At 48.5% G+C, this 11,764-nt stretch overlaps 2 protein-coding genes across 6 annotated transcripts; both read right to left on the reverse strand.

Annotated features, from left to right (window-relative positions):
- Positions 1-1,247: 1,247 nt before the first annotated feature.
- Positions 1,248-5,371, reverse strand: LOC123191251 (uncharacterized). 4 transcript variants are annotated; one of them, XR_006496778.1, is made up of 7 exons: positions 5,122-5,371; positions 4,942-5,027; positions 4,804-4,834; positions 3,691-4,646; positions 2,814-2,888; positions 2,469-2,667; positions 1,248-2,277 (listed from the first exon to the last, which is right to left on the reverse strand). XR_006496778.1 is itself a non-coding variant. In XM_044604064.1 (6 exons), the coding sequence occupies exons 4-6, from the start codon at positions 4,615-4,617 to the stop codon at positions 2,551-2,553; spliced, it is 1,119 nt and encodes a 372-aa protein (XP_044459999.1). In that variant the 5' UTR covers positions 4,618-4,646; positions 4,804-4,834; positions 4,942-5,027; positions 5,122-5,371; the 3' UTR covers positions 2,294-2,550. The 4 variants fall into 4 exon arrangements, 2 of the variants coding, with proteins under 2 accessions (XP_044459999.1, XP_044459998.1); XR_006496777.1 differs by having other exon boundaries at positions 2,784-2,888; XM_044604064.1 differs by lacking the exon at positions 1,248-2,277 and having other exon boundaries at positions 2,294-2,667.
- Positions 5,372-6,406: 1,035 nt separating this feature from the next.
- Positions 6,407-9,693, reverse strand: LOC123191252 (uncharacterized). 2 transcript variants are annotated; one of them, XM_044604067.1, is made up of 5 exons: positions 9,459-9,693; positions 9,304-9,368; positions 7,902-8,858; positions 6,989-7,063; positions 6,407-6,853 (listed from the first exon to the last, which is right to left on the reverse strand). In XM_044604067.1, exons 3-5 carry the CDS (start codon positions 8,790-8,792, stop codon positions 6,737-6,739), a joined length of 1,083 nt encoding a protein of 360 aa, XP_044460002.1. In that variant the 5' UTR covers positions 8,793-8,858; positions 9,304-9,368; positions 9,459-9,693; the 3' UTR covers positions 6,407-6,736. The 2 variants fall into 2 exon arrangements, with proteins under 2 accessions (XP_044460002.1, XP_044460000.1); XM_044604065.1 differs by having other exon boundaries at positions 6,985-7,063.
- Between the last annotated feature and the right edge of the window lie 2,071 nt (positions 9,694-11,764).

Consider the following 11,764-nt stretch of genomic DNA (forward strand, 5'->3'; position numbering starts at 1 on the left):
CTCCACCCATGAGCCACGGGTCCCTCTGGCCACATCCAACTCCAAGACAATGCCCTCAAGAGGGAGGATGAGGGCTGCACATCAAAGCTTCCAACAAGAATACGACGTCTGAAGGCGCAGCTGTCGATGACTCCGGCCACAGCCGAAGTACGATTTTCACCGGCAGCCTCAACCATCCAAAGCCAAGTACCGGCCATCCCATCTGACCAACCACCTCCGTGTGCACGCCAGTCGCCAGACCTCCTGCCGCAAGCACCGCGCCATTCAGAAGCAGCAGCGCCGACGGCCCCTCCACGCAGGTCGGCGCCCGTGCACCCAGCCACCAGCACCCCGACCGCGCCACCACCACCAAGGGGCATCCCTGGCCGAGCGCCCACCTAGATGCCAGCCCCGCGCCTCAGATCAGGGAGGACCCGGATCCAGGACACCGGGCAGGACGCCGACACCCGGGCGACATCGGCGCACGCGCCGCGACCAGGTCCTTCGGGCGGCCACGTAGGGTCCTTTCCACGGCACCGCCGCCCGCAGATCTAGAGGCACCTCGCTACGGCCCAGCGCCTCACACCCACGCCCTGAACTGCCCTGCTGCCACCTTCCTTGGGCCATCCCGAGCTTCGCTCGGATGCGCACTCCAGCGGCGGCAGGACGAGAAGAGGAGGGGGGAGAAAGCTGCTGCGGCTAGGGTTTTCTCCCCCGAGCCGCCAGGGAGGCTACGCGGGGGTTGCTTATTGCACGGGCCTTTTCATAGTCGAGGCAGTGTTGTTTCGACCGGGAAGAAAGGAGTTGAAATGTCACTCCCGCCAACTCGCGCGAGAGATAGGGGAAACGGCAAATGGCGACGGAAACTAGACATATGCGACAATCGAGGTCGAATATACCGCTCCCGAGACTGGGCCTATTTCCGGGACCTGCTCGGGTTGTTTTTCTGCTCTGGAACCCTAAAACGGCAGGATGGGGCTTTTTGTAGGATGTGCTAGAGATGGTCTAACCAAGACTCTTGGGCAAGTGAAATTCTCGGAACTTGGGAGAAGATAGGTATGGTGGATGACAAGCAGGTTTAGGCGGGAGAATGTTACTAGTATAAACCTTGATCTGGTCTTGTGAAGTACTAGTATGTGTCTATGTGTTGCACAAGCGTACAAGTTAGTGTGTGACATGTTTCATTTGTTGGAACAGTCATGAGTGTGTTTCATGGACATGGTCCAGAGCGTTGTATGTGTGAAAGAGTAAAACGAGAGAGCGAATGATTGGAATGAATAGTCTTCTCATTGATTGAAGATTAGGGGCATATATACCCAGTACAAAGGCGGTTTACAAAAGAGGCAGTTGTCAAAGAAGCAACCGACATAGCAGGGATTAACATATTGATTAACTTAATTAATTAATTCCTAACGGTATGCATGGCAGCTTAATGAGATTGTGGAGAGCTGTGTTAAGAGTTGGGTTGTGTCCGTGTCTAAATGAACCAGCATTTGCTGCTGCAGAAGTAGAATGAAAATTGGCATTGGTTGCCTGAAAAATCTCCTCTGTTCCATCTCTTTCTTTTCTTTCAGTTAATAAGTCGAGGGAGGACAGAGAGAGTACATTCCATGGAGCATCAGCCAGGCACTGGATTTTAGGAAGAAAAGAGACAATTCATTAAGATCTTTCTCTTCCTAGGCATGACTGAATGCCATGGCCAAGCACCAGCAGAGCAGGTGTTCATTCTTGTCTTGTGTACCTGACTGACGGACCTGGCGGCAGCCATCCTCATTGCTGCTCCTGGCTGCTGGGTGGCTCCTGCCTGGTGGGTGGCTAGAGGAGGCCGCGCCGGCGGGCGAGCGCGAGCAAGTCCTCCATGGCAGTCTCATTGCTGCTGCTCCTTGCTGTGGCGTCGGTGAGGGCGCCGACCTCCTCTCCGGCAAGCCCATCGACTTCCTCTCCGGCAAGGCATGCAGGTCATTACCTACTTGTACATTCATTCATTCATTCAGTTTCCCTTCTTCTGCTGACCGCCAACCTCTCCTCACCGGCCATGGCATGGCAGCAATGTGGGACATCTTCTGCTACGTGGAGAACTTCTGCGTGGCCAGCCTCGCCAAGACCGCCGCCACGCTCTTCCTCCTCTACCTTGGTAAGCAAAGCAAGAGTGGTGCCACAACACAAGAGCGGTTTGCACGCAAGGGCAGCGGCAACATCAGAGCAGCAGACCATAGAAAGGAGCAGCAGTAATGCTCTTACAACTTGGAACAAGCCCAGCTTCATTCACTTCTTCTGTTGGTGAAGAAAGATCCAATGCTGTGGAGGTTTTCAATAAATCAATAAAAATGCTAAATATAGACATCACTGTATTTGTTTTGCAACACTGAACAGTAGCAGTACTCTAACCATGTCTTCTTGACCAAACATGTACATCTCACATACTCCAGCTAAAAAAAATAGCACGTCCATGGTATAGCTAGCGGCGAACATAGACAGGGGTGCAATACCTAACGCTGTCGTGGACGCTACCCTTGCGACGCCGCGGTCCTAAATCCTCACAGCGGCTGACTGAGGACACACTCGATGTAATCATGAATTGCGGCGGATGGTGCGGGTTCGCGAGGCCCACACTCCAAACACGAGGAACCAGGACACGAACAGGATCCCCCAGTACCGCATCGACCCGAACTGGATTCTCGGGAAGACCTGCACATGTAAAAGGACGGCGGGAATTACACCATAAGTAGGCAGAAACAGTGCCACCACCACCACCAGCAACTATCATCTGAATAAGTGCTAGCAGTAAAAAGTTCAGAACAAACCATATGTGTTAAGCATCCTAGTTTACTTACAAATCTCAGTGAGATTATTATCGTCAACGAGCAAAGGCCCCCCAGAAGCATGTGAAGAAGGATCGCAGCCGCTCTCTGCACAGATATTTGAAAAAACAAAATCAATACAGAGATTATTATGGTCAAATATTTTGAATCCAATAATGAGTATGGTTTATACATGCAGATCACACCATACACAATACAGAGAAATGAAAACATTTGCAGTCACAAACATGATGAGCTTGCAACCTGGGAATATATATGTAGTCATGGCTGGCTGCATCTAAGTTTTGTGCTTCAGACTATCTTAGCTTAGATCTACAAACAGCTAAAGTTCTGATTTATTTATTTTAAGATGCATACCACATTCAGAAGATAAAGTTGGGGGGAAAGTGCAAGATTTAAACAGCTGCCTACGTCTCTACAAATGCCATCAGTTCATCTTAGAATGGATGGGCAACTGAATGTTCATCCCAAATAATTGTATGTATGTAATTGTTTGAACACACATGCAAGGTTTGTCTATTATTCCATGACAATGTATGAGTTGGTGCATAACAGCAACGCGCACTGATAATTTTAAGATGCACACAACATTCAGAAGATAAATTCGATAGGGACCACAAGACAAGATTATAAAAGCTGCTCTCTATGCCTCTAGCAATATCATCAGGTTCCTTCGAGAAGGATGTGCAGCTGGAATGATTGTATTTGTATGTGATTCCGTTGGACACAAATATACGTATATAAGGTTTGTCTATCTGCGCTTGTGAACAAAATTATGAAGAAATTTGAATGGTCCTACTCCTCTCCAGAAGAGGAGTTTTATCTTTGTAATGAAATGCCACAGCATACACAGACACAAGAATGAAGCTTTGAGGGGTAGATTGATTACCTTGCCAACGTGTGGAGCAACAAACCATGCAAGAATAACGAAAGCTAGGGCGATAGCAACAAAAGCTCCGGTACTCCCGACACTCGGCCCCCCGTGTGCTGGCCCCCAAGCCGAAACACTATAGTCTGCAGAGTTATTACTTGGGCTAACTGGCACCTCTTCGTTGTAGCTGCTGTGCCTCTGACTGTGAGAAAACACGAAATGTGCATTGTGAGGGTTGAACCATGACGATATCTCGCAGAGCCGCTGTCTCCGTACTGCGGCAAGGGCGACCGGGTCGACGGACGCCTCCGCCCTGTAGTGCAAGTAGGAGAGACCCCCGGTGGAGGTCCTTTCCCTGAGAGCTTGGTAGTCCTTGAGTGACGCGAGCACCATGTTGTAATCCTGGGGCCGCACGTTGGTGGCGGCATCACTGCATATCTCGCACACGGTGGACCCATGGCTGATGAACCACTTGAGCGCGCACGCGTAGTGCGCGAGCGCGAGCTCGTTCTTGCAGGAGCATCCGAGGTTCACGATGGCGTCCTGCGGGCGGAAATGGCCTGATTCGATGTCGGTGGCGCACTTGAAGATCTCCCCCTCGGGGCCTATGAACTCGAGAAATGTTGGAGCGTTGGAGGCATCCTTGGTGGTGGGATTCTTGGTGGCGTCGTTGCCCGGGTCCTTGAGGCAGGATGGGTGAGGGGAAGGCGGCACGATGCCTAGGAAACCCAGAGCAGATGCGCCTGTCAGGTCAGGCTCCGTGCATTGGCACACCCGGCAGATGGCGTGGCCGTCGTCGTCCTTGTCCGTGCTGCAGGTCGACGCACGGGGGTTGCTCGGTGGTGTTTGCTGACCATGTTCCGGAGGCGGTGGCTTGGCGCTGGCGGCATCAGGCTTTCCGCCGCCACCGTCCGGTTGCTGCACGGCTTGCTCCTCGACGCCCATTGCGCCAACTGATGGACCACCTCTAGAATCTGAAAGGAAAGGAAACAAAAAACAGTTGAGTAACCAAGCAGTGTGCTTGATGGGTGGTTGATGGTGAGAGAAAGGAATGCAGGTTGTCAGTGAGTAAGTGAGGTGAAATTATTCAGTGACCCAGATGAAATGGTGAATCGGCAGCAACCAACCAACCTCATTCACCGGCGTGTGTTGCAATCTAGTCCTGACGGACGGCGCAAAATTAGATGGGATCCGGCTTAGATTAGATAAGCATAAGCAAGAAGAAACACTAGAGGAGCGGACAGGGCAGAGGCGACAAATCTGGGGTACCTGCGCTGTCCTGTCCTGTGGTGGTTGAGGGGTTGGATCCGGCGGCGGAGCCCAAGGGGGAGGGGAATGGCGCCGGAGACGAGGAACTGGGGAAGGGAAGGGAAACCCGGTGAGACGGCCGGCAACCCACAGGCAGCAGGGGAGCGAACGGAAGGAGAGGAAAGGCGGATCCTTTAGTACCTGGCTTGCTCGGAGCCGAGCAGGAAACCCTGGCCCTGGTGGCGACGGCGACGGCGAGGAGGCGGGGCGAGAAGGAGACGAAGCGAAGCAGCCTGTTGCGGCGCCGGAGCTTGCGGAATCTGCTCTCTCGGAGGGCAAGGCCAGATTTTTCCCCTCTCCGCTCCCTCCGGCGTTGTTTAATTTTAATCGTTAATCGGTGGCGAGGCGTGGTGAGGAGGAGGAAGACGGAAGACGCAGGGGGAGAAGGCTCAGTCGCTGGCTGGCTGTCTGTTTCGTGGGCCCGCCGGAATCTGGCGGCGATGTGGGCCCCGCTTCCAGCTTGACTCCAGTCCAGTCCAGTCGACGGTGACAAGCTCTCTTTTTTCTCAACGCGTTAAAATCTCCAGCATAGATAACTGTACTCCCTCCGCCCGGTGAAGAGTGTACGTGCAGAGATTTTAGGATAAATTATAAATAAAGTGAAATACAAAATACATTGAAAAAATGCAAGCCACCATCTCTCTCCTCTTTAATTAACCAACCCCCAATGAGCTAAGTGCATGTAGAAATTAAAAAGACCATGCGTAGATTGTTATTGGTCTTGATTACCGTGCGATGAGAGAGAAATATTTTTATCTACTTTAAAGTGCATTGAGAAAATACAAGTTACATTCTTTTTGAGACAAATTTTGAAGCCAAACGTACACCCTTTATTCGACGGAGGGAGTACTAGTGATTCAAACGCTTTTATATTTCTTTACAAAAAGAGGAAGGGAGTAGCAGCATTCACTGTGCTCAAGATTTTTCTTGATCCTCATACCTGTTTGGTTGCATTCTCACCGTAGCATCATTGTTCCCATGTGACCAACATGTTGAGAGCATCTTCAACAGTTGATCTTCGATAGTTGATGTAAAACAAATCAGGCTGTTCCTTTGACTTTTCTTTTCTAAACACAGTACAAACGCAAACGCTTATATACACACGCGTACACTCAGCCATATAAGGCACATCCTACCCCCTATGAGCACTTTCAAAAGGCTAGGTCGACATATCATCTTAAGATTTTACAAAGTCGTCAAAGACGCCTCGTAGCCGACAGGAACGTCTCGGGCTGTTTGGCTAATGATGTTCTCATCTTCTTCAAGCCAGGCCAGGCCAGCGTTGAAACCGTCAGGACACAAACCAAACAGAACAGACCAGAGGCAGATCCCAGGGAAACCAAACAGCCCCTTAGACCATATAAAAAAGGCCCAGCTTCATTCGGATCACTTATTCTGGTGAAGAAAGATCCACCAGCTATGAATGTTTTCAATCAAGAAAAACAGCTAAATATAATATATACATTACTGTATTGTTTAGCAACACTGGCCAGCCCAGTACTACACCAGCCATGTCTGAAACCAAAAGCAGCTTCCCACAACACTCGGTAACATAGCTCCCCATGTTTTCTTGCCCAAACATCTAGTACATCTTACAAACTCCAGCTACAAAAAAATAATAGTACGTCCATGGTATAGCTATAGCTAGCGGCGAATATAGACGGGGGTGCAGTAGCTAACGCTGTCGTGGACGCTACTCTTGCGACGCGCGGTCCTAATTCCTCACGACAACTCACTGAGGGCACGCTCGATATCATCATGAAGCGCGGCGGGCGGTGCGGGTTCGCGAGGCCCACACTCCGAAGACGAGGAACCAGGACACGAACAGGATCGCCCAGCATCGTATCGACCCAAACTGGATTCTCGGGAAGACCTGCAAATGTACCAGGATGGCGCAAATTACACACCATTGCGGAAACAGTGAGGAAGTATCATCTGAACAAGTGCTGGCAGTAAAATTTCAGAGCATGCCAGTTAAGTATGTTTGAGAAAATCATAGCTTACTAACAAATCTTAGTGAGATTATTATAGTCAGTGAGCAGAGGCCTCCCAGAAGCATATGAAGAATGATCGCAGCAGCTCTCTGCACAGAAATTCCAAAAAAGAGGAAAGGCGTCACACTAACAAATCCACAGGAATATTGTTTATGCAAGCAGATAACACCATACACGATAACAGAGAAATGAAAACATTTGCAGTTACAAACATGATGAGCTTAAAACCTAGAGTCATAGGCTGCATCTAAGTTTTGTACTTCAGAGTTCAGACTAGCTTAGCTTAGATCTACAAACAGTTTAGTGCCATGATCTCACACAACTTTTTAATAAAGAAGATACAACACAAATTAACTTCTGACATGTCACCGGCCGTTACTCTACTGCTCCGTTTTGTGAAAAGAAAAAAAAAACATAAGAGGCCTATCGTTACATACACAAAGTATGCATTAGCGCACAACAGCAGTGGGAACTGATAACTTTAAGATGCACACCACATCCAGAAGATAAAGTCGGGGGAAAGTGCAAGATTAAAACAGCTCCCTATGTCTCTAGAAATGCCATCAGTTCATCTTAGAATGGATGGGCAACTGAATGTTCGTCCCAAATAATTGTATGTATGTAATTTTTTGAACACACATGTAAGGTTTGTCTATCATTACACTGCATTGAATGGCATGAGTTGGTGCAGTACAGCAATTTTAAGATGCAAACCACATTCACAAGATAAAGTTGATAGGAACCACAAGATTTAAAACTACTTGGACACAAATATAAGGTATGCCTATCTGCAGTTCTGCACTTGTGGACAAAAAAATAGAAGAACTTCCAATGATCCTGTCCAGAAGAGTGGCACCAATTTTTATCTTTGCAATGCCACAGTATGGACAGAAATAAGAATGAAGCTTTGAGGGGTAGATTAATTACCTTGCCAACATGTGGAGCAACAAACCATGCAAGAAGAACAAAACCCAGGGCGATAGCAACAAAAGCTCCACTACTCCCGAACTTCCGCCTCGCATGTGCTGCCCTCGCAGCCGTAACACTATAGTCTACAGAATTATTACTTGGGCTGACTGGCACTTCTTCGTTGTGCCTCTCAGAAAACACGAAATGTGTATTGTGAGGGTTGAACCATGATGATATCTCGCATAGCCGCTGTCTCCGTACTGCCGCGAGGGCGACCGGATCGACGAACGCGTCCGCCCGGTAGTGCAAGTAGGACAGATCCCCGGTGGACGTCCTTTCCCTCAGAGCTTCGTAGTCCTTCAAGGACGCAAGCACCATGTTGAAATCCTCGGGCCTCACGTTTGTGGCGACGTTTCCGCAAATCTCGCACACGGTGGACCCGTGGCTGATGAACCACTTGAGCGCGCACGCGTAGTGTGCGAGGGCCAGCTCGTTCTTGCAAGAGCATCCGAGGTTCACGATGTCGTCTTGCCGTTGCAAATGGCCTGATTCGATGTCGGTGGCACACTTGAAGATTTCCCCCTCGGGGCTTATGAACTCAAGAAATGTGGGAGCATCCTTGCTGGTGGAAGTTTTGGTGGTGTCATTGCTTGGGTCCTTGTCGGCCGAGGTGTCTGGAGAAGGCGGTACGATGCCTAAGAAACCCAGTGCAGACTCGCCTCTCAGATCAGGCTCCACGCAGTGGCACACCCGGCAGAGAGCGAGGCCATCGTCCTTGTCAGTGCTGCAGGTTGATACACGGGGGTTGCTCGGTTTTTGCTGACCGTGTTCCGGAGTTGGTGACTTGGCGGCGGTATCAGGCTTTCCACCGCCGTCCGGTTGCTGCACATCTTGCTCCTCGACGCCCATCGAGCCAATGGGCTAGTGGTGACCTTCAACACTTGAAATTGTCCCTGATATAGCACTTGACTTGACCTGTAAAAAATGAAGAAGAAAAAAAACATAGGAAAAGTTGAGTAACTAAATGTTGTGCTAGTACAGACTAGAGATAGGTAGGTAATGAGAGAAAGAAACTCAAGCAAGATGTTTGTCAGTAAGTGAGGTAAAATGATTCAGTCAGGATTAGTAGTGACTAGTAAGTACGTAGTATAAGCAAATCTGCAGCTAGAGGAGGGAGCAGTGGGCAACCCACCCAAATGACCCAAATGATGGATGAGTAATTGGTGGAGCACAGGATTAGTAGTACGTAACTAGTAGTAGATGCAAATCACGGGCGTGTAGCGCAGCCAGCATAAGCAAGGCAAAATTGATGGGATCCGGGCTAGATAAGCAACAAGGGGATGGATTTTACTCCGGACTAGTGGTCAGGTCAGGGCAGAGAGGCTGTACGCAGATAAATCTGGGGGGTGGGAGGGGATACCTGTCCTGGCCTGGCGTGGCGTGGCGTGGGTGAGGAAATCGAGCGGCGGAGCCCAGGAATGGCGCCTGCAGAAAGGGGAGGAGAAGAGAAATCCGGTGAGGGGGTGAACAGGCGGCAGGGCAGGGGAAAGAAAGATGGATCCTTGGTTCCTTTACCTCGCTTTCTTGGAGCCTTGGACGGACGGACGACGGCGAAGGACCGGAGCAAGGCAAGAAGCGAAGCACCTGGCGGCGCCGGAGCGGAATCGCCCGGCCGGAGGAGCAAGGCAAGGCCAGATTTTTCTTTCGTTTCCCCTCTCCGCTCCGCTCCGGCGTTGTTTAATTTTAATTGTTGGTGAGGAAGACGGAAGAGTCAGTGGTCGCTCGCTCTTTGGTGGGGCCGCCCGGCGATGTGAGCCCCGCTTCCAGCTTGCTCCGGTCCCGTACAGAGTACAGACCAGTCCACGACGGTGATGCCCATTTTCACGCGTTAAAAAATCTCCACCATAAATAATACTAGTACTAGCACATATTGGGGCTGTTTGGTTTTAGGACTAGCATTGATATACTTAGTCACACATTTTTGCCAAACTTGACTAAGGTTAGTTCATCAAAATAAGAGCCACAAGTTGGCAAGCCTAAGGAAATCTTACCACACTTTTTGTGTGTATGCCATGTGGGGTCCAAGTGTGGCTTGACTAAGGTGTGCTTGAACCAAACACTCACTTAAGTTGGTCAAACTTGCCTAACCTCTTTGGCAAAGTTAGTCCTAAAACCAAACAGCCCCTTAGGCTGGTCATAGTGGGAGTAACTTAAGGAGTAACATAGATGCCACATAAGCAAAAATGATGAGATGACAAGTAGTTAATGAGGAGAGAGGCAAATAGAGTAACATAATATGTTACCATCACATAGCGCTTTCCAATGCAAAATGAGTCTACATAGTGATAAATGAAGACATGTATGTTACTACACATATGACACTACCCACTATGAAGGTAGTAACATAGGCTAGTAACATATACATGTTACTACTCTAAGTTACTCCCCACTATGACCAGCCTTATGCACAAGATTTGCTCTTTTCCTTTTTTTTTAGGCGCACAAGATTTTTCTTGATTTGAAATCAGTGTATGCAATTTCGTTAAATAAAATCGAAGCAAACGTCTAGATCACCTGGTTTCAACGTGTTCTTCTCTGCCACCAACGCAATCATGTAGCGGTCCGATCAATAGTACAGACGCATTTTTTCTTGTAAACCGCCAAAAATCCAGACTGCAGGCAACAAAGAGGCGAACAGCAGGCAGCGCTGCCGCGTGATATCTCCTGCTTGCTTATCTATTTGCCCAGAGTCACCTCTGGAAAAATGGGTGCAGCCGCCGGTTATCAAGTGGCATGTTTTGATTGGATTAATGGGGTGTGAGGGATGAAAACCGGGGGGCATTGAGAGAATTTAAGGAAGGACTTGTTCGGAACGTTAGTACGAGCCACTCGATCCACCGTTCTCCACCCGTTATCATCCTCCTACACGTTCTGAATGTTTTTTTCCTTCTGCTGAAAATCGCATGTGCCAACCCTAAACCGATTTTTTCGCTGCATTCCTTAAAGAATACGAAGAAGAAATAATTATGCTGAAAAGGGGAGTTGAACCTAGGTCTATTATGCAGCAAGTAAGCCCAATAACCAACTCAACCACCTTTACTCGTTGATTACTATACATAAACATCGGTATTTGCACTCTCTTGTCTCTATCGCATCATCAAAAACGTTAATTCTACGTCTGGTAAGCTCCGTTGGCTTGGGATTCCAGGCCGCTGCTGCTTTCGTTGCCCTGCTGCGTTGGCCCGCTCACTGTATGTATTGTCCGTACGAAGATATATTAGGTCCGCGACGACTATTTCTTGCATTCAGCGACACGAAAGAGATGTCTCCAGAAATATATCGCTCCCGCTGCTAGCCACTATGGTGAGGTCCAGGACGTGATTACTAGGCGGGGCAAGACGCACTTGAAGGAGCCAAGCCGGGTTTTCTCAAAAAAAAAACAAAAAAAATGTATTCATTTGTTTTTTTCTTCTCCGGGTTTTTTCATTTGTTTCTTTAGTTTTTTTTATTTCCTTTTGCTTTGGTTTATTTTATTCTTTTTTGGTTTTTATTTTTCGGTTTTTCTTTGTGTCTTTTGTTTTTTATTCTAAATTCTTTGTGTCTTTATGTTTTTGGATACGTATTGAACGTGAGAGCAATTAGCTAGAGTAGCTTCATGCAGAGTATTATAGACATAGAAATTTGCAAAATACAAACGGATCTGAATGTTGCAAACCTGTTGACTAAAAACATCTCTGACAAGCAAAACATGATCACAATCTAGTAAACTCTTTGGGTGTTAATCACATGGCGACTTGAACTAGATTATTGACTCTAGTAAACTCTTTGGGTGTTAGTCACATAGCGATGTGAACTATGTGTGTTAATCACATGACGTTTAT

Source organism: Triticum aestivum, chromosome 2A, assembly GCF_018294505.1.
Source record: "Triticum aestivum cultivar Chinese Spring chromosome 2A, IWGSC CS RefSeq v2.1, whole genome shotgun sequence".
NCBI lineage: Eukaryota > Viridiplantae > Streptophyta > Magnoliopsida > Poales > Poaceae > Triticum > Triticum aestivum.